We start from the raw sequence: 22,633 nt of genomic DNA on the forward strand, positions 1-22,633 counted from the left end.
AGGAAATACCCTGTATTTAATATATCAATGTGCAACACTTTATTTTTATTCATCTATGCAAATATTTACATTTTAAATGATTACTTCTATATTAGATGAGCTTACTAGTAAGTGGCTCTATGGTGAGGTATTTTTAGAACAGGCCTACGGGCAACACACGAGATCCTTGTGGGCTACCATGTTGGTGACCCCTGGTTTAACAGAAGAAAGAAATTCATAAAGGTTTGTAACCATCAGGCAGCACTTAACCCTGGGGTCGGAGGGTGTTTTGGGGCTCTGGAGAAGTTTTAACATGCACGGACATTTGTGTTGTTTTCAGAATCTTAAAAACATATTAATGGCTAAAATGTGATAACACTGTAAACAGCACAAGTTGGGCTACAATTATACCTAAGCAGCATGTTTGTATGTGTTTGTGTTTTTGAGAAAGAAACGTTTATGCGTGGTTAGTGAAAAACTAAAATTTTGAAGTCACTGAAACAAGGCCATGAAACACAGAGAACATTTGTGTCACGTTTGGCGTGATTAAAACAGAGAAACAAAAAGGTGCGGATCCAAGTGCAGATTTATTTACTGTGCATCAACATAAAACAAGGTGTTCAAGGTACAAAGCAACAAATAAACGACAAAACCAGAAATTAAATCAGAGACGAGGCAACTCGTCGAACAACTAAACTTAACTAGAAAACAGACAAATAACGCACGAACTAGACTAATGCAAAATACAAGAACAAGATCAGAATAACAAACTCGGAATACTGGATTAACTGGAACAAGAAAGACAAACGACGCGATCCCGAACAACAGAGGAATGGTGGAATATATAGTCCAGATAATCAACGGTAACACAGAACAGATGAGATGACAGGTCAGTGTAAGTGTTCCGGTGTATGCGCATGGTATGTATGTAATTGTAGTCCTTCTGGGACGCTGTAGTGCTATCTGAGTCCTGATGCACTACAGCGCCCTCAGGTGGTCACTGACGGATGTGACATTACCCCCCTCTAAAGAGCGGCTTCCAGACGCTCCCAGTCTAGTTCCTAGAGGGGGGGGCGGAGTGGAGCAGGAACAAAGGGAAGGATGGGAGGGCCAGATCAGGGTAAGTCTGTGGGTCAGGCACCCCGGCAGGAAGCCAGGGTGCAGCCGGGGAATCTGTCCCAAACATTGGGAAGGACCAACAGGGAGGGGCGGGAGGGATGACCCACGGATGATCCTGCAGAAAACACAAGGCAGGGGAGCCCAGGAGAGCCAGCTGGAGAGGCAACTGGACTGGAGCCGGCGGGACTGGAGGCAGCTGGACTGGAGCCAGCGGGACTGAGGCAGCTGGACTGGAGCCGGCGGGACAGGAGGCAGCTGGACTGGAGCCGGCGGGACAGGAGGCGGCTGGACTGGAGCCGGCGGGACTGGAGTCGGCAGAGCAAGGAGCCCGAGCGAGGTCGGCAGAGCAAAGAGCCAGACTGGGACCGGCAGGGCAAAGAGCCAGACTGGGGCCGGCAGGGCAAGACGTCTGGGAGGTGCCGGCAGGGCAAGACGTCTGGATGGCGTTAGTAATGCCAGGAGCCAGGCTGGGACCGGCAGGGCGAGGAGCCAGGGTGTCGCTGGCAGGGCGAGGAGCCTGGGTGGTGCCGGTAAAGCCAGGAGCCGGACTAAAACTGGCATTGTTCTGCGCTCTGGGGCTGGAGCCGACACTGGCGGGCGCTCTGGGACTGGAGCCGACACTGGCGGGCGCTCTGGGGCTGGGGCTGGAGCCAACACTGGCGGGCGCTCTGGGGCTGGAGCCGACACTGGCGGGCGCTCTGGGGCATGAGCAGTCCTCTACCTGCGCCTCCTTCGTCTGGTGGTTTGAGAAGTGAGAGCAGTGTCATCTGGAGAGGGAGCTTGCTCTGGAACTGGAGCTGACACTGGCGGGCATTGTGGGAATAGAGCAGAGGCTGGAGTTTCACACAGCTCCAGAAGACTCTCCATGGGCTCTGAGAAGGGTGGTTTTCTGGCAACCCGACGCGGGTAAGTCAGTAACTCCAGTCCTGCCTCTTTCCTCTTTCCCTTAGTTAAATCAGCTGGCCCCGAAAATATCCCTCTCTGTTGCCCTTCACTCAGGCCTCCCTCCTGAGGGTTCTCCTCCTTCAGGGCAACAGAGAGAGGGGAGCCAGAGATTAACAAAGCCGCCTCAATAAACCGATACAGGTTCCAGTCTTCCTCGTAAGGCGGCATGAGGGAATGTACTGGTTCCAAGAGTCCTCCCCAAAAAACATCATAAGCAAAAGATCACTGTGAGAACTCTTCGGGGCTAGCTCCAAAAACTTCTTGATATATCGCTCAATTGAGCGGTTACCTTGTTTTATTACCATGATGCGATTGTCTGCTGGACCCATGTTTGATCGCGTCGTTCTGTCACGTTTGGCGTGATCAAAACAAAGAAACAAAAAGGTGCGGATCCAAGTGCAGATTTATTTACTGTGCATCAACATAAAACAAGGTGTTCAAGGTACAAAGTAACAAATAAACGACAAAACCAGAAACTAAATCAGAGACGAGGCTCAGGAATAACAAACTCAAACAACTAAACTTAACTAGAAAACAGACGAGACAAATAACGCACAAACTAGACTAATGCAAAATACAAGAACAGGATCAGAATAACAAACTCGGAATACTGGACTTACTGGATTAACTGGAACAAGAAAGACAAACAACGCGATCCCAAACAATGGTGGAATGATGGAATATATAGTCCAGATAATCAACGGTAACACAGAACAGATGAGATGAAAGGTCAGTGTAAGTGTTCCGGTGTATGCGCGTGGTTAGATGGAATTGTAGTCCATCTGGGATGCTGTAGTGCTATCTGAGTCCTGATGCACTACAGCGCCCTCATGTGGTCACTGACGGATGTGACAATTTGTGCACAAGACTTTTGAGAACTGGATCTGGTAGTCTAGTGTTTTTGCTTCAAAATGATGTGAGAATCATCTTGTTAACTTGCTCACAGAAAACAATATAATGAATTAAAAATTCTAAGTCACTTTTTAAGTGAAATTGGTTCATGCGGGAAGGTGTGAACTATCATTACTATGCTGTGAGTCATACCTGAAGACAAAGACCTGCATAATGAGCTGCATAATGAGCCATCTGACATGTACAGTATGTGACTAGGAGGGAAGAGTTTCAAGAAGGAATCAGAGAAAAGTTTAATTACTTTTTTGTTTGCAGTTTATTTAAAATATATTAATCACACAAAATAACTGGAGATACTTTTGTGAGAGTCAGTAAACTCTATAAAACTCTGCAAACTTTTAAACTTACACATAGCAAATCTACTTTTTTTTTTTTTTTTTGTAAATGAAGAGTTTAGTTGCAAAATGAGATTTATCCATTTTGAGAAATGTTGGTTTTTTGACATTATTATTTAAGACAAACAGTCAAGCTCATTCACAATTTTATACATTAAACTATTAAGCTCAGTGAAGTCCAGGAACACAATATTCTTCAAACCCAGGATATTTTTATTTAACTTTATGTCTTTTATTTATTTAACTTTTATGTTAACTTTAATATATAAATATTTTATAAATAAGTCAAAAAACATGCCAAAATGCAACATATTATCTTAATATTGTCAACAAGGGCGTAGGTTTGCGCTTGACATTGGTGAGGACTGGGGATGAGTCACTTTGCTAAGAATGAATATTGTTTATATATATGTATATATATTATATATATTGCTATTTATTATTTAACTGCTATTAAAATGTATTATTAAGTAATCCTCTCTTCTTACACTTTAATTTAAATTAAATAGTCATGCGTGTAGCCAAGGGGGGTCAGGTGGTTTAAAAAAAAAGACCAAAAGTGGGATTATTATTATTATGTTTGAATTTTTCTTATTATTCAAATGGACAAATTTTCACTGAGGAAGGTTGAATGTGCCGGCCAGTTTGTTATTTGCCTATAGGCTTCAGTTTTTAATTTAAATCAAGTTTTAACAGATTTTCCAAAGAAAATTATGATAAAAAGTTGTGTTTTAAAAATAAGTATATTTACATATTTGAAGCGTTTAGATGCAAAAACCTCTAAATGCAATTTAATATTTTCTTCTAAAATGAGCATTTTTCTCCAACCCCTGTGTGTGGACTCAGTTATTTTACTTTTATAGTGACAAATACATTTTTTTCATTGCCTTTAAAGTGAAATAACTGAACATAAATATACAAGGCTGAGAAAAATGCTCATTTTACATGGCATTTAGAGGTTTTGGCATCTGTACTGTACTTCATTTCTTTATTCTAAGAATTTAAAGTCCTAATTTCTAGTTTAAAGTATTTTTATTATTTATAAAACTGTAATAACACTTACAGTTTAAATGTGTAAATAAAGCAATTTGACAAAATGGTAGGAAATAGTTTTGGTACATCAAAAAGTGTAGTTATAATAACTATTCAACAAGATTATCCAGCAAAAATTTGTTCTTAATATGTCACTAAAATGTAATATTTATACCTCAATTAAACAGAAAATCAGGTGAATAACTGCAAAAAGGTTGTTTTTTTCAGAAAACAAATAACCCCTTTTAATAAACTGGCTACAGGCCTGAAAGTGTTAAGTTAAAATAATGTTTATTAACTAATAAAGAGAGAGTGTAATAAAGACTTTCGTTCATTTTTCGTACAAATTAAACATGTCTCATAGTATTATTAAAAGATGGAGCACAGGCTGTAGTTTTTCTGACAAATTGGAGATTTTTCAACCAAAATTGGAGATGTTACTCTAAGAGATTAGGAGAACTGGCAGGGTCATATACGTTTACATGTAGGTGTTTATTCTGCAGTTAGTTTTCAGGGAATATTGTTTACAGACTAGTCTGCTTTAACGTTAGACAGGACGTAAAAGCGGTGAAAACACCAGCATAACGGCATTATCATGATGGACTCATTCAGTAGCGAACTTGAGTTTATTTGACCTACACTTTTCGTTGGATAAAGCTCTTTATGTCCACCTCTTCTTGCTACCTTCATGCTCACTTGTGCAAGGCACACACCTCACACATAGGGAAATTCCCCCCGCACAGTTGTTTTGGCGCTGTTTGTATCTGAAACTATGATCTGAATGCAGCCACTCACATGACAGCAGGGAAAGGCACAGCCAATCACAATGTTCATATGTGTTTGGGGGCGGTGCGACTCGAGGAGAGAACATGATTTAACCCTTTCGGCATGTCTAGGTTTATACTGACAGCGCGATTTTTTTTAAGTGAATTAAATTATTGGTGGGGACATTTCGGTAGTTTGTGGATATTGGTGGGGACACGTCCCCACTGTCCACCCTAAATCTACACCCCTGATTGTCAAACATCTTAAACTGGTAAAAAAAAACAATACATCATAAATATATGGAATATACAAAGTTTGAATTATAATAATACAATTTTAGTTAGTTTTGGTAATCTCATATTAGAGCAATGTTAATTTGAAGAATGATGATTAATCCACATTAACAAAAATAACTGAGCAAAAGAAAGCAGGTGAAAAACAACACCATGTCCGATAATGAAATCTTTTAAACAGTCGCGCGCATCACATCAGCTTTTGGCGCAATTGATCCTCCTCTCATTCGGTATTCACAGTAATTATTTAAAGAATAAACTTACAAAGGACACTTAGAAATGTAGTCTTGCAGACAGGTATCTTGGGATGAGAAGGGCCGCAGGAAAAAGGCAGTATTCCACTGTAACAACTGGCGTTCGTCTTGACATCAGCAGAGAATCACAGACGCAGGATTATTTGATTCTGGTCCACTTTTGTAGCGTTTTTATACATTTTTGTGACGTTGAAGGCTACATCACATTTAACAGTTTGTCGGCATAACACAGACCATCATTACTCGCATTATACTGACCAAACTCGGAGTACTTCTTGTCTACTTTAGCTCTCTTTGCCACTGGTCCTTTACCTCCGTTTTTTTCACATCTGGATTTACATATGAAGCGCGCTTACTGAGAGGCGGGACCACGCTGCTGTAATGAAGCCATATAGGAGAATCCGTACAGTCCTTACTTTTATATGGATTACATAAAAAGAGATCATTTGTTTTCAACTTGAATTGGTTAATGCAAAAGTAGACATATCAAGCTTTATATAGATATCAGAAATCGTAATCTTTGTTGACTATTTGCCGAGTTTCCTTTCATTTTAGTGACGTGTTTTTCTGACCACCGTCTGCTCGCGTCTTGAGACGCTTGTATTAACAATGCCTCGTGGGCGTGGTCGCATTAAAACTAATGAGATCAGACTGAGAAAATAGACATAGCGTTGATTTCATACTGATTACTTTATCAAACAACGTTTGTTTTCAACATGCATAGCTGCGTTTAAAAGTAGACACTTTAAGCTTTCTAGAAATACGTTTCATATGTGTGCGTTTTGTATTCGCGGAGTTTCAGCGCATTTTACTGACGCGTTTCTAAAAGCAGTTCACGGAGAGAGAAAAGACAGAATGCCTACACTGTTTGTTTTCCTTATTTTGCAAAAGCACACACGTTTGTTGTTGTTGTGAGTGTACAAAACAAAAAGTAGACACATAACAGATTCGATTGATGTATTGATCTTATCTGTACGATCAAAACTGAAAGTGTAATTTAAGTTCATTTCAGCAGTTTGACGACACCACAGGTCAAAACGCGTATACGCGGCCTTTGACCCCAGAGGGTTAAAGCATGCGACCTGCTTTATGCTTTCCTTCCTTAAGCGCAGGAATAGAAGCCCATTCATTTATTAGCTATCCAATTTCACCCTCAGTATATCCATTTTCACACAGACGCCGCCCCCTCCGTAGGGGATGTTAACAGGGCCGCCGATGCGCTTCTAACGGGCCATATCGCGGAGAAATTAATAGTCTGCCCCCAATATTCTCATGTGCCTTTACAAAGAAGTTGCCGTTCTCTGCACTAATAAAGGGCTTTATCATTATCCTGCTAAGGCGGCTCTCCATCGCTACATTCTGAATTCAGCAAAAAAAAAAAAAATCCATTATAATTGTTGTACATGTTCCTAGTTGCATAAGGAAATCGTTGACTCTCTTTTTGCTTTTACACACAACATACTCTCCAAAGCAATTGCACAATCAGAAAAGGCTACCTATCTTTTCATACAAAACACACTCTAGATGCAATGTATATTCTTGCTTTTTCTTTTTCGGATTTCTCAGATGTTCTGAATTTACAGTAACACCAAATTTCACATACAGCTCTCTCGCCCGTAGGAGTGCCAAGAGCTTCGACTCTTGCAAGAGTCAGTAAAAAACGCCCCTCCAAGGCCCTAGATTATCCCATTATATATTTATATATCTATGTTTCATATAAATATATAATTATATATAGTGCTGCCACCTCCCAGCTCTATCTCCGCAAGGAGTGTTCCTTGAGCAAATTACTCCTTCAGAGTCCCCGCCCCCCCTTCCCCCCTTCACCCCCCTCTCCAGCCGGAGTCCTTCCTTCCCCTTCCCTTATAATGACTCCAGCAGAATTTCCCGTCCACCCCATGGCTCTGACCCCCGCAGGGGTCTCCCCGAGTCTCTACTCCCGCAGGAGTATTCACAGCCCACGCCAACTCTGCTCGGGTTCCCGCAGGAACCTGTTTCACCCTTTGCTCCATAGGAGCCCTCTTTTCTTTTTCAAATAACCATATCCAGCAGCCGGATATAGCATTTCAAGCCTTTTGTGGAGTTTTTTCGAATACACGGCTGCTGTCCCAAGCTTCATGCATTTGGGGAGCTCTCGAGAACCACCTGATCTCGTACTCCCCTCACATGCTCTACACTGTTATCCCTAAAGTTGAATTAATTCAAAATATTTAGATTCAATAAACATAAATGCCAAAGTTTTTTCTCAATTACTCTATTTGTTTAGTTTGTTGTACGATTTGGATGATATTTTTGATTCTACTGGAATGTTTAAATTGAATGTATTTAACAGAGCTTATTCTAGTCTGTTGTCAAAGGAACGAATTGGAAGGGCAAATGTGACAGGCTCTTTGAACTGACGTCACTGGTGGAGACCGCATGAGCGCGCATTTTCTAATGTCTGTGCTGGACACTGTGAGTATTAGTATGATTTCATACTTTCGTCCCAAACAGCTAATACATTGTTTTTTGTTTAACAAAGTATGTAGCGATTAGAAAGAAAACTACATGTAAGACTAAGCTGTGTCTAACGTTAGTTTCATGTTAATTTTTGATATGCTATTGTTCTGGTCTGTCGCAACCGCCATTACCACAATTATAAATAGTTCTAAGACGTTCAAAATGCCAAGACATGCGTAATAGGGTTCGTGACATGTGAAATATAGTATGTAAAAAGGTTAATATAAGTTTTGAATGTGTAAGCGTGTTCATTTTCGCTACGTTATAACCGATCGCGGCCGCGCATTCTTAACGTTATATAAACGTAGAGTTACCATCTAACATTACGTGACAACATCGTCATATCTAAAGTTTAATGTGGACGTTGCATTCGATAAGTTATCCTCATTAACAAAGCTTTATCTGTTTTGTAAACTGATTACTTTTTTTCAGTGATGGTAGCTCTTATGGCGGCTCACTTGACTGCGGTTCAGAAATGTTTAGCTAACGGTTAACATTAACGCGGATAAAGCCCAAATTTATCACTGACCTATTCGAGCTTTTTATATATATGTATATATTTCTCCGTTAGTGAAGTATTAAATGTAGATTGCAATGAGATTTGACCCTTTCTTTGCATGATAGAAATATGAATCCATGTTAGCAGTTTTCAAAGATATGCAACCTCGTGCTCCTCAGCATGGCATTAGCAAGTGCATTTTCAGTTAATTCGATTGAAAAGCTAACGTTAGATAAATACCTGTAGCACTCTAAATATTTTTGTGGTTAACAATAGCTGTTTGTGGAAAATTTCGTGATAACAAATCAAAATATGTAAATGTGTTGTGTCAGCTCGTAATCTAATGTGTATTTCTGTAATTTTGCAGATTACCTAAAAAGCAGATTTGCACATTACAGAAAAATCAGAGCAAAGCCAACCAGGATGAGCTGGAAATGTAAGTATTGCACATTTTCTTGTGACAAAAGAGGGTACTTATTAAAACATTATAGAATTAAACATGGGAGCTATGCAAGAAGCCAACCATTTCCATGCATATATCAGGAATGTTTGTGTACGTTCAAGTCTTTCAATAGCCTTAAAATACACTTATCTCGTGTTCATACAGAAAATGAAAAACAACAGTCTAAAACGATAATTAAAGTGAAGTTTCGCTGTCAGCGTTGTGATTTTTTTGAACCCTGTCAGATTACTGAATATTTTGCCCACCTTCAGCGTAGACATCTCAAAGACCACCAAAAAGTTCAGTGTCCATTTCAGGGCTGTAACTTTGAAAGCAGTGTATGTTCCACATTTAGTGCACACAAAAGCAAGCATCACAAAGATCAAAATGAGACACTGTTTAAACCAGAGTTAATAGTAAGGATAGAGAGTAATGAGACTGAAAATGACAGTGTAGTTGACACTCAGGAGGAGCATGCTGCACAGGAGATGCTTCTAGGTGAATTTGACCAAGATGTTTTGAATGCAGAAGCAAGCGAGACACAATCTCAAGATTTAAGACAACAGTTACAATTTAATTTAGCTGCTCTTTTTTTAAAAATGCAAACCATCCTTCACATACCAGAGAGCTCGGTTCAGGAAGTAACTCAACAGCTTTGCCAAATAATTCAATTGTCCCAGCCACTTTTGCAAAAGAACATAAAGGCTGTTCTTCAGAAGCACTTTGGACATGTAGATGAGGCAGTTGTGAAAGAGGTGGTTGAGGTTGTGGCAGAAAGTGACATATTGTCTAAATCATGTGGAAAAAATGGATGTCTTGCAACTAGTAAAAGAAGAGCATCATATGTAATGCGCAACTTTGCTCTGGTAATGCCTATGGAGTTTGTAGTTGAGAAAGGCAGAACAACTGTAGCATATGTCCCCCTATTACAGATGCTACAGAAACTATTGAACAAAAAAGACATTTTGGATAAGGCTATGTCAAGACACGAACATAAACCAGATGAATACAGGACATGTAGTGATGGCTCAGGCTTTAGAGGGAATGCCCTTCTTAGTAGTGATGAATTCACAATCGGTTTGGGTCTATATATTGATGATTTTGAAGTGGCTAACCCTTTAGGAACATCTAAACGAAAACATAAGATGTGTGCACTTTACTGGGTCATTGCAAACTTGCATGGAAAATACAGATCTACACTAAACTCTATTCAGCTTGCTCTCTTGTGCAACACTGAAATAATTAAAGAGTATGGTTATGAAAGAGTTCTGCACCCACTTCTTTGTGATTTAGCCACTCTTGAACAGCATGGTGTCTACATTGAGCATCTTGGTAGAAGTATTAAAGGAACGGTACTCTATGTGTCAGCAGATAACCTTGGTGCTCACTCTCTTGCAGGATTTTCTGAAAGCTTCATTGTGGACAAGTTTTGTAGATTTTGCATGGCATCCAGGACTGATGCACAACACAAAGAGGTAAGATCTGGTGCATTTCAACTTAGAGGTAGAGATACACACAACAGGCAGGTGCAAGAATCACTGCATGATCCAAATGTATGTAGAGAAACAGGTGTGAGACGACAGTGCCCACTCACATCAATTTTAGAACATTTTCATGTCATTGGTGGTTATCCCCCTGACATATTGCATGATGTTTTCGAGGGAGTGGTCCCAGTGGAGTTGTCAGTTTGCCTCAAAGACCTGATAGCAAAGAAATGCATCACTCTAGATGTATTAAATGAAGCCATCAAAACATTTCCCTATACGTTCACAGACAAAACTGATCAGCCTCAGATGGTTTCAAAGGGCTTCTCAACCAAGGGCACAATTGGGGGAAATGGCCATGAGAGTTGGTGTCTGATTAGGCTTCTTCCTTTTCTTATTGGCCATAACATTCCTGAGGGTGACAACACATGGGAAGTGCTCATGTTTCTCAAGGACATTGTTGCATTAATTGTGGCACCTCGCTTTACTGAAGAGTCATTATACATCCTTGAGTGCAAAGTGGCAGAGCATAGGAATCTTCTGCAGTCAACCTTCCCTGACTTTACACTACGACCAAAACACCACTACATTGAACACTACACTGAACTAATTAGGGTACATGGTCCACTTACTGAAGTCTGGACAATGCGTTTTGAAGCGAAACATAAGTTCTTCAAAAAGGTTATACGTGATGCTCAGAACTTCAAGAATGTTGCCATGACCCTTGCAGTGAAACATCAGAGGGCTCTTAGTCATCAGTTGGACTGCAGTTCTTTTTTCAAACTGGGTGTGGAAATGACCAAGGTTACACAAGTGTTAGTTAACACTTTCCCAGAGAACATTCAGAGAGTTCTTGGTCAAAAATTCCCTCAAACTCATACACTTCTTGTTGCACCATCTGTCTGCATTAATGGGATTGATTACAAGACAGACATGATACTTTCAGCTGGATCATGCTCAGGGCTACCTGATTTTAAACAAGTAACTCAGATTGTTGCAGTAAATGCAGAGGTACATTTTGTGTGCAAAGTCATGACATCATGGTATTTTGAGCACCTTCGTTCATATGAGCTTTGCTGCCCAGTTATGCCATCTTTTTGTGTGCTTCAACTTGAAGATCTGAATGATATTATTCCCCTGTCAGCATATAATGTACATGGTAAACTGATGGTGACATTGAAACGTTTTATTCTTTGCTAAATTGGTTCTTTTGTCATTTCCCTCTAGATGGCCTCTCAAGAAATCATGATTTTGCGCGTTATTCTCACAGAAGCTGATATCAGAAAAGTCACACTGACTTCAAAGCCATGTTCAGTTGAAGATTTGATCAACTGTCTCAGAAACACTCTTGGACTGAACTATAATTTTACATTGCAGTTTCGAGATCCTTTCTTTGATCATGAATTTTGCAATGTAACTGCTTTGGAAGAGCTCCCTGAGAAGCCAACAGTAAAAATTATCCCAGTGCTTGAATTGGTGTCAGTGGCAGAAGATGAAATGCAGTCATCAAGTGAAATATCGAGTAATGCTCCAAGTACTGCAGATACAGTACTGATTTCTGAATCACCCCAGAAAAAGAAAATGCCATGGCCTGATATCTTCTTGATTCCGAAATTTTCGGTCGACGTTGAATACAGGCTGCGTCAGGCCAATTTAATCTACTAGAAGGATGGAACGCATCTAAAAATGACAAAAGAACTGAAACATGACATTCTTCAGAAACTTGCTGAAACCATATACTCCTTCAAAGCATACCCATCTGCTGACGATTTAAAAGGTGTTGCAAAGGCATTGGTGAATACCCACCCCTGCCTTCAAGAACCAGGATCGCCTTCTGGACACTGTGGGTGGACAAACAGTTTGAAAGACAAAATGGGAAATTACAGATCCAAAATGAGAAGCCTTGGGCACACAGATGTCACAGTTAATGCAGGAAAAAGAGGAAGATACTCTACTAGCAGTGATCCACCTAACAAGAACATAAAAAAACCAAGGAAAGGAGAGGTCAACTATCTACCTAACCTTCCAAGTGGTCATGATACTTCCAGTCTTGAGTTGCTCAGACAGCAGTTGGCAGATGAAACGAAGAAAAAAAAACCTGATGCTACCTTCATTAATCAGAATATGGATGTGACTCTGTCTTTAAGAAGACAGGAAGTTGTGATCAACAAGCCTCCTGTAAGCCAGATACTTCAGCGTTGGCCAGCACTTTTCACTGAAAGTCAGGTAAAGTGTTTGTAATAAAACTAATACAGTATTGATAAACATGATAACATATTTGATAGTTGTTAATTTTTAATGTTTCTCTGTTGTTAATTTACTTTTTGTGTTTTACTACTACAGGTGTATCAAGAATTCAACCGAATAGTTGGGAAGAATCTGAAGCAAGAATTCTATGGGTCTCTTGATCATCACTGCCCACAGCTGATTCAGATCTTCAGGTCAAAGAGAGGTCTCACTGGACAGATTTTAAGCAGTCTTCTGCTAGATGCCAAGGTTTGTATATGCAATTGTTTGTACATGCCATTGATATAAATCGATGCCATTGTTTCCTGTATTTTTAAATTGATATAATTACTTTTGAAATCCTCAGTAACAGACACTAAATAATGATACATGAAAATTGCCTTTCTCTCATGTTGACATGATACAATGTTTCTCTGCAACTGCAACACCTTAGGCCTCTGACCTCAGTGACATGCGATGTGTTGTCATTCGAGGGCTTCCAGTACTTCTTGGTGATGACCCAACTGAGTTCTTCAAATCATGTTTTGTAAGTATCATTGATAAATTTTTTTTGTATATTAATACAAGTTTTTTGTATTATGTTTCTTAATGTGCATCTATGTTAGCAATAACAATAAATAAATCACCCAAACAATGTCTTATTGTAGTTCATTTATAAATGGAATAATGATAAACGAGGAATTCGAATTCATGTTATAACACCTTTAAAACTCTAATATGCTAAGTAGAATAACATCAAATCTTTAGTAATTTAATTGTATCAAACAATTTAATGCCGTATGCAATGACTCGTATACAAAAAAAGCCATTTAATGTTTTGTGGTATCTTTATGTTTTATATATTATTGAATACTGGATATGTTTGGGGATACAATTCACAAAAATGCTTTAAATACAACAAAAAAAATATTCAATACAATTAATATATATTAAAATCAAATGTACACCTCTAAGATTTATTTTTGTTATCTGTATATTGTTGTCAGGCTTCTGATGATGGAGACTCATACCAACATGTGCCCGTTGGAATCCTTAACCGGGAAAATGAAGATGCTCTGCAACCCCTGTCCTTCCGCCTCCACCCATCCTCAGTGGGAATCATCTTGGAAGGGAATGTTGTAATGGACAATATAGACAACATACCCCAGGCCATGTGTCTTCTTTTTGGTTTAACTTATGCACTGCACCTAGACTACCCAAAGTGCATGGGCAATACCCTTCTTTTCATTCAACAAGTTCTGCTGGGTTTGGGTAAGAAGGAGCTGAAGGGTAAGATTCTGGCTGTCAAAAATCAACTTGCCATGTAAACAGGTACAGAAAAGTCATGTTCCTTTAGGCTTGCTGTTCTGCTGTAACTGTGATGGAAAAGTGTAAAACTTTGCCTTAGTGTTTGGCAAGTGTTAATGTTCTATAATGATACGGTGTAATGTAGGATTGTCACAATACTGGAATTCGATACCAATTGGTACTAAAATTTTAAAAATGTTCATTCCCGCTTACATTCAAGTGCTGTTGAGCGTGTTGTTAAACAGCACTGATTTGCCATTGTGTTCACATGCTCAACAGAAATGACTGTGAAGGTGTTCGGTTCACCTAACTCACCACTTTTTATTGAGCGTAAACCCAGATACAGGGATACTGGAGTGTTTAAAGTCAAGTTAATCAGCTGTCTATAAGCTGACAAGCGATCCACTGATGAATTATGGCTTTAAAACGCTCATGGGTCCCTGTATCTGTGTTTACACTCAGTAAACAGCAGTAAGTTCAGTGATCCGATGACCACAGCCATTCACAGTCATTTCTGTGGAGCACGTAAACACAATGGCAAATCAGTACTGCTTAAGAATGTGCTTAACAGTGCTCAAATGTTAGCGGGAAATAGACATTTTTTTTTTTTAACTTCAGTACCGATTGGTATTGAATTCCAGTATTGTAAAAACCCTTGATATACTGTGGTTGTTTAATATTTAAATATGTTTGTAAAAACAGTTTAAAAGGTTTTAAATAATTGTTTTAATACGATTTATAGTAATAAATGAGTAATTGTTATACAAGGCATTTTCTTGTTTTGTCACTTGTTTTTAAAAGTGATATTTCTAAGTGATTTCAAATAAATTGTAAAGTAAATCTTTCATCTTTGTCCTTGTTTGTAATGTAGGTGCATTTTCAATAAATCATTTATAGTGAATTGTTCAGGTTAAATTAATATCTGTCAACATTTAGGTCAACATTTTATGTTTTAAGCCTATACAGGTTGATTGAACTTAAAAAAATTATGGAAACTCGCTGCCCTAAAAAAGCTAATTTTGTTTTGTTGAAAAAACAAGACTTTTTAGGTTTATTGTACCTAAGATGTCAATAGTGTGCACTAAAAACCTTTATTTAGGTCAACTGAATGTTTAATTAAATGCATTTGAAATAATAAGTACAATAAACTTAAAAAGTTTTGTATTTTCAACAAGACGAAATTAACTTTTTTAGGGCAGCGGGTTTCCATAATTTTTTTAAGTTCAATCAACCTGTACGGGCTTACAGTGTATGGACCTGGCGGGAGCCCTGTGCTCAATTGTCTCCGAGCTCAGGGTTCTCTCCCGGGACAGCATGCCAAACCTGCTTACAGTTGTCAAGCAATATCTTAGTGTGAACTCTTGAAGTGAAGTTTTTCAAACTAATTTTGAGAGAAGCACGTGATATAATTGACTGCAGCTGGCCGCCTATCTACACTCATTAGTTAGCCAATCAGATCTATCCTAACTCACTATAAGTAGCCATCTCCATTCTGAGTTCTCTATTCCAAGGGCACCAGTTGGATTTTATTCAAAGATACGAACATATATAGCACCACCCAGCCCCATCATCCCTTATTCTTATTTCAATCTCAAAAAACACTGATGCTTGCTGTCAAAGGCTACATTTATTCATTGTCATGAGAGACACAGAGAAAATAAAAGCACATCATTGTATTTTAATCATTTGATGATTAATTACAATGATTTATCTTTAATATAATAATATAATATAGTATTAATAATTAGGCTAATTTTAATATATTTTTTGTTGGTCAGATATCTACAAAATAAACAAGAATAACATCTGAGGTGCTTCAAAACCAGTCTGCTATATGCTTCAGCGCCAAAACACAAATTTTTGTTGTTAAATAAAAAATAATCTAGCCTAAATAAAATTAAGTGAAATATTCAGTTTCAGAGAAGCCTATATTAAACTGTTTGTCACTGTTAGTGACAAAACCATCTGTTGCGCCGGTCAATTACAATTTAATTTGTTTAATATATATATATAATTTTTTTTCTTTACATCTCCCACCATGCAAGTACATACACACTTTAAATCCCACCTTTATTTATTCTCATTCTTTCTTGCTTTGTCAGTATATTGTAGTGTATACTGTTTAAAATTTACATTATTTAATAAATAAAGAAATAAATAAATAAGCGGCATTAATTCTCACCCTCTCATGGTTGGTACACACAATGTAGAGCCCTACGGCTGCAGGCGCCACTACTTTCATCTTTCCAACAGAGTTTGTTCTATTTAAAGCGTGAAACTGTGAATTTTTGACTTAAATTTTATTTAGGCAAGATTATTTTTTTACCAAACCAACACAATCTCACGGCAACTTGTGCTTTGTTGCTGAAGCATAGGCCTATAGTGGACTTGTTTTGAAGAACTTCACTTCAAAGGTTGTTCGTTATTCTTTTTATTTAGTAGTTAACTGGCCAACGAAAAATAAATAACAATTAAGATACAAATTATAGCTGACGAAATTCCTTTCCAAAAGATTTTTATTTTTTTTCCCAAGAAACATATATGAATTATATTTTTTTTGTGCCCGTCCAACAGTGCGGTGATGACTTGTTCCACTCCGTGAAAAATAAGGATTTAATTAATTCTTCACTGCTTCACACCTGCTGTTCTTTCATTTCATGTTCAGGCAAGGGAGTGTTTAATAGCAACATTGGCAGAAAAATATACAATTTTAAAGAATATATATTAATATTAAAAAGAAAACATAAAAAATCAATCCTATCAGTGTCATAACAAATGTCTTTAAATAGTTATTAGGCCTAGTTGTCAGCCAGCATCAGTGTTTATTGAGACTGAAGTTAATTAAATTGAGATAAGAAATATTGCTATAGCAACACTCCAATACAAAACTCATTTTATCTAATTTTTAATTGCGACTTGTAAAAAGCATTTACGTCCTCGTCCTTTTTTATGAACCATTTTTCAAAGCTTTAAAGACACCTGACTCTTTGTTTTATAAACACTTTATTCACGACACACACTCTGCCAATTTTAAGTTTTTAAGTCATTTAATTCAAGTCATTTTAAGTCATAAGTTTAGATACAGCTTGCAGAGAAAAGAGAAAAAATATATTTCACATTGCATGTTGCATTTAGTTGGCCTACTGGCCTAAACAAGCTTTTGCTTAAACAAATTTATAATAATTTCTGTTGCCAGTGCAAGTTTTATGCACGCGCTTGAGTGCGGAATAGGCAATAAGAATAGATATATAATTCTGCATCATATCGAAGGAATCATAAGTTTGATCCTATCCTAAGGAATGCCCTTAAATAAAGTAATTAGTTGTCTGCAAGCATCAGTGTTTATTGAAATTTAAATAAGATAAAAAAATTTAATTGAAATTGAGATTAAAAAACTATTGTTATAGCAACATTTGTGACTGCTCTGAAATAACACTTGTCGTAAACGTCACAGGATGACTGATCGTAAAGGAACGTGTCGTCTGGCACATTTGCTACCCACGACAAGTCGAGATTTTCTCAAGAAAAAAAAAAAAAAACGCATGATCTGACATAGTGACTTTCGTAACCGACAATCAAAATCGTGTGATCTGACCTGACTTTGGAGATAGCTGGAATACTCTCCTCTCAGAGGCATCCTTGGTTGCCAATCAGATGGGGGTGCCACCTAAATTTAATGAGGAGGAAAAGAGAAAGATTCTCTGATGAGAACCCTGACCCTGAAGAAAGTCAGAAGCACAGTGCTAACAAAGTGTTTTACAACACTTTTTTTTTTTTTTTTAACTGCCATGGACCACATTATCTGTGATTTGGACATGCTTCCAAACAACTGCAAGCACTGCAGAGGATTTTGCTGCCATGATAAAAGTGGGGCAGATGAGGGACTCTAAAATTGCAACTGTGTGCCAGCCACACATAAGGAAGTATACCAGGGAACTCACACCTCAGTTTGAGGATGAAATCGGGCATCTGAATGCAATACATCATCACCTTCCAATCTGATTTTTCTCCTCTTCCTCTCCTAATTGAAAATCATAAAAAGCAACACCAGAGCATCAACCATGTCTCAGGACAGGTTAAACAACCTTGCTGTCCATTGAAAGCCAGTTGGCTTTAAGTCTGGATTTCAAGGATTTGATTGAGGATTTTGCAAGCAAGAAGGCCAGGCATTTGGCACTTGGAATTTAAGTCACTGTCAGGTTAATCAACAGACTGTTTCAAATTTCTTGATGTTGTGTTTATTTGGTTTGCAGTGTGCTGGATTTTGCACTCTTTTAATATTAATTTGTTTGTTATTTTCTTTTATTTGATTGAAGATTTTGCCAGCAAGAAGGTCAGGGTTTTGCCATTTAAGTAACGGTCAGTTTAAACAAAGAACACTTATTTATGGGTCTCATTGTAATATAATTTTGTGTCTTATAGATTTTTTTCATGTTCCAGTGTATTGCACATTGTATGAGACACCATTGCAGTACAGTCATTTAAATAGTTACACTTTGTGTGTTTAAAAAATGTACAATTTTCAGTGAATATTTGATTACTGTTCCTTTTTTTGTACAACATTTACATTTGAACTATAAATCATCTGCTAACTACAGCCATGGCTGTTCACTTACTAAATACTGTAGTGGACAAAATCAATAATAAAATGCACAGTGTAGGTCAGTACTATAACTACATTGCAGAAAAAGAGTTTGGATAGTTAGCTTGGTAGTAGAGAGCCCATCCTCATATTTTTTTCATGGGGCCCAAAATTGCTTGCAGCACCCCTGTGCGAGGGAAACTGGAGCACCCAGAGGAAACCCACACAAACGCAGGGAGAACATGCAAACTCCACACAGAAACACCAACTGACAAAGGTGAGACTTAAACCTCAAGACCTAGAAAGAACTCTGGCAGCTGCATTTTGCACTAACTGAAGCTTATTAATAGCAGATGCTTTACATCCAGTCTAGAGGTCATAAAAACATGAACTACTGTAGCTTTCTGCTCCTGCAGCGAGAGGGATCTGAATGCAGACCTGGTGCAGTGAAATCTGAGCTGCATCTAATGCTTTTTAATATGCACAATTAAGCCCACTATTAACCCTCAGTAGCCGCGTTTCCACTATCGCGCCTAAATCGAGCGAGACAGGGAGAGCCAAGGTCAGTGGCATTTCCACTATAACTTCTGGGGCCTAATCGGGCCAAAGTGGGGCTTTCTTGGGGCCAGCGGCCGGCCTTTTTCGGCACGCCGAATACCTTGGGCCAAGGAGGGCCAGCTGGGGCTTCGGGGCGGAGTGAAAGAAGAGGCGGGCAGTTTTCTGATCGCACATGAGTACATGCGCCAAACAAATAAATAAATAAGGGAAAGAAAACATCTAGCCCTATAGTCTGGGGTCTTTTTGCGTATGATCACCCTTATGTTTCTCTTTTAAATGTAAGACTGCTGCATAAAATAATAAAGTAGTTTTAATTTATAGTGATGTTCTTTGCTGCGTCCTCCTTTATGTTTCAATAACGCCTAATAATCTTTACACCATAAAAACACAGCAGTCAATAAAGGTTTTCGAGAGTTTTTGTTCAATTTAAAAAATGTGTTTGTGCGCGTTTAGATGCCTGTATGTTTGTGTGAGACCGTGCAAGAGCGCTCCCTTCACAGCTCTGTTGATTCCGCGAGCGGCTTTTTTCTTTATTTATTTTGGAGATAATACACAATATAAATACAACAGAAAGACATAAAACTTAACAAATTACGTGCCCACTTTCGTAGACTTCAAACAATATAGTGTCATATCTTGATATAATAGCCTAACGATATTGAAATATAATTTAAAGAATTATGAATTACAAATATCGGATATATATATATATATATATATATATATATATATATATATATATATATATATATATATATATATATATATATATATATATATATATATATATATATATATATAAAATCGCATTAAATTAACCAATATAAAATTTAAAAAAGCTGGCTATAACAATGTAGGTAGCCTATATACAATACATAAATCAAACCGTTTTAAGCCACATATAGCCTAACTTTCATTTTACAAAGACCTATCTGAAAAAAAAAAGATTTTAGATATTTTCTAAAAACAATAAACACCGGAGAAGGTTTGAAATATTATTTATAAAGTATTTGGATGCGATGATATTAATCAAATCACGCAAACAGAGCATTATTTGGGTGAGTGAAAGCAGAATCTAGCTTACCTTTTTTTCTGTCACCCAGTTCTGTGTAGCACAGCTTTAAACGCATTGGGGGAAAGTCCAAACACAAAATGTGTTCTACATACTCAAACAAGTTTGTTTTTATATGATGTGGTTAAATTTATAAGTGAAACTTTAAATGAAGAGCTTTAGTGAATAGCTGCTGAGCGCAACAAATATGGCTATATTTTATTAGGCTACTCGCTCTTGTGCTGAAACACTAATCACGACGTCTATCAAAACGAGGATGTAATAAAATACATGCCATATCGAGTTATAAAGGAGAATTTCAGTGGCTTTATATTATGGATGTGTGCGCTCACTCTGATGGGTCCCTGCATTAGTGGCGAGAGCACTCGATGCACAATGCCAACAGTCGGTCGGCCAGTAAACAAATGTAATGAATGGAAATACACAGGTCTGTGAGTATAAACATTTCTTGTACTGCTGTACAGTAACGTGTCATTTGTTTGTTTCGGTTGTCTTCATTTTAATGGTTTCGTTTCGTGATGATTCTATGGTGTGCTTCATCTGCCTAAATCTCGCTGAAGTGGGCGGGTTGTGTGACGTTTGATTCGAGGGATGTTCTGTGGGCGGTGTTTGCGTGACGTGCTGTGAGCTACTAGCTGTCATAGAGATTGTATGATTGATATTAGAATTAACCAATAGGATAAGAGGGGGGCGGGAAGGAGAATGTTTACGAACCATAGGATATAGAAAAAGATCAGAACTTGTGAATGTTAATAAATAAGTGCTTAACCATAGAATTGGACTGAGAAGACTTATTTGACATGGTGTCAGAAGTTGTGGAAAGATAGGAGATGGCGAAATTTATTGCACTCCAGAACTTCACCTTCGACAGGCCTCAAGAGTGGGCCGCATGGCGACAACGCTTCACAAGGTACAGGATAGCCACGAAGCTAACGGAGGAATCTGGTGAGGTGCAAGTAAGTACCCTCATCTATGCCATGGGACCAAAGGCAGAAAATGTCTTTAACTCGTTCACGTTTGTAAGAGACGAACAGAAAAATTACTTTGACATAGTTCTGGATAAATACAACGAATACTTCATCCCGAAAAAGAATATAATCCACGAAAGGGCATGTTTTTACAAAGGCCGGGGGAAAAGGCGGAAATGTTCATACGTGCACTCTATGAGTTAGCAGAGAGTTGTGACTTTGGCACACAGAAAACGGAAAACATCAGAGATAAGCTCGTTGTCGGCATCAGAGATAAGGAGCTGTCAAGGAGGTTACAGTTAATGATCGACCTTACCTTAGATACAGCTGTACTGACGGTGAGACAGGCGGAAGACATAGCTCAGCAGGTGAGCCAGCAGGAGGAAGGTGCATCGAGCAGTGTTCAAGAGGTTTTACATAGACGACCTGAAAAACAGAGGTACTGGGATGAAAAGAGACCCGTAAGAGGAAGGAACAACAAAAAAGTTCAGCAGCAATAAATGCGGAAAGTGTGGGAAAATAAAACACAGAGACAGAGTGAAAGGTCCCGCAGCAGAATCGGAGTGTAGAAAGTGTAAAAAGAAGGGACACTGGGAACGTATGTGTTATGCAAGAGCTGTAAACTAGATTAGAAATGAGACACATGTACAGCCGAATGATGAGGATGATACATATTTCCTGGGTACATTAAATAAAACTGGGATGGAGGATATGGAGAACTGGATAGTGAAGTTGAACATGAAAGGCTCAGGAATTAAATTTAAGATCGATACAGAAGCCGACGTAACAGTCATTAATGAAGAGACCTTCAACTCACTTGAGGAGAAAGTGAGATTAAGAAAAACGCTGGCGAGATATGACAATCCAGGAGGAAGGATTACGTGCTTGGGGCAATTTGAAACAACAACAGAATACAAAGATAGAAAGTTTAACCTCGTAATCCATGTCATGAAAGGCGAAACAGTAAATAACCTTCTGAGCAGAAAACAAGCTGTAGAAATGGGTCTGGTGAAGAGGATAGAAAATATCAGCACCATATTTGGGGAACAAGGAACAATGAAAACGGAGCCAGTCAAAATAAACCTAAAAGAACATGCAGAGCCTTATGCAGTTTACACTGCAAGAAGGGTGCCTCTACCATTGCTTCCGAAAGTTAAAGCAGAACTTCAACGAATGGAGGAGAATGGAGTGATTGAGAAAATAACATATCCAGCGGACTTGTGTGCTCCGATGGTGCCAGTAATGAAACCTAACGGAAAAGTGTGCATCTGCGTAGATTTGAAAAAACTAAATGAAAACATTAAAAGGGAAAGATATATATTACCCACGACAGATGAAGTCCTGGCCAAGCTCGCGGGGTC

General features: G+C 38.4%; 3 protein-coding genes across 6 annotated transcripts in view; 2 read left to right on the forward strand and 1 right to left on the reverse strand.

Moving 5' to 3' along the window:
* Positions 1–22,633, reverse strand: part of fam20cl (family with sequence similarity 20 member C, like) — a 588,191-nt gene that overhangs the window by 561,405 nt on the left and 4,153 nt on the right. The window lies entirely within an intron of this gene.
* Positions 1–22,633, forward strand: part of LOC147838524 (uncharacterized) — a 55,435-nt gene that overhangs the window by 7,192 nt on the left and 25,610 nt on the right. The gene's annotated exons all lie outside the window — the stretch shown is intronic.
* On the forward strand, positions 8,055–14,937 carry LOC147838525 (uncharacterized). Of its 4 annotated transcripts, none has more exons than XM_087304456.1 (7): positions 8,055–8,088; positions 9,000–9,068; positions 10,473–10,549; positions 11,786–12,784; positions 12,902–13,054; positions 13,239–13,331; positions 13,792–14,937. In XM_087304456.1, exons 4-7 carry the CDS (start codon positions 12,245–12,247, stop codon positions 14,110–14,112), a joined length of 1,107 nt encoding a protein of 368 aa, XP_087160582.1. In that variant the 5' UTR covers positions 8,055–8,088; positions 9,000–9,068; positions 10,473–10,549; positions 11,786–12,244; the 3' UTR covers positions 14,113–14,937. The 4 variants fall into 4 exon arrangements, 1 of the variants encoding a protein (XP_087160582.1); XR_015522083.1 differs by lacking the exon at positions 8,055–8,088 and having other exon boundaries at positions 8,604–9,068; positions 13,792–14,241; positions 14,734–14,937; XR_015522084.1 differs by lacking the exon at positions 8,055–8,088 and having other exon boundaries at positions 8,604–9,068; positions 13,792–14,233; positions 14,711–14,937.

The sequence above is a fragment of the Danio rerio genome, chromosome 22 (genome assembly GCF_052040795.2).
Source record: "Danio rerio strain M-AB ecotype USA chromosome 22, GRCz13ab, whole genome shotgun sequence".
Classification (NCBI taxonomy): Eukaryota; Metazoa; Chordata; class Actinopteri; order Cypriniformes; family Danionidae; genus Danio; species Danio rerio.

Bases quoted from the DNA above. Each gene is read 5' to 3' on its own strand.
- LOC147838525 (XM_087304456.1), top strand. From the start codon at position 12,245: ATGACAAAAGAACTGAAACATGACATTCTTCAGAAACTTGCTGAAACC. The intron at 13,055-13,238 runs GTTTGTATATGC...GCAACACCTTAG, and splicing joins GTCTTCTGCTAGATGCCAAG to GCCTCTGACCTCAGTGACAT. The intron at 13,332-13,791 runs GTAAGTATCATT...TATTGTTGTCAG, and splicing joins AGTTCTTCAAATCATGTTTT to GCTTCTGATGATGGAGACTC.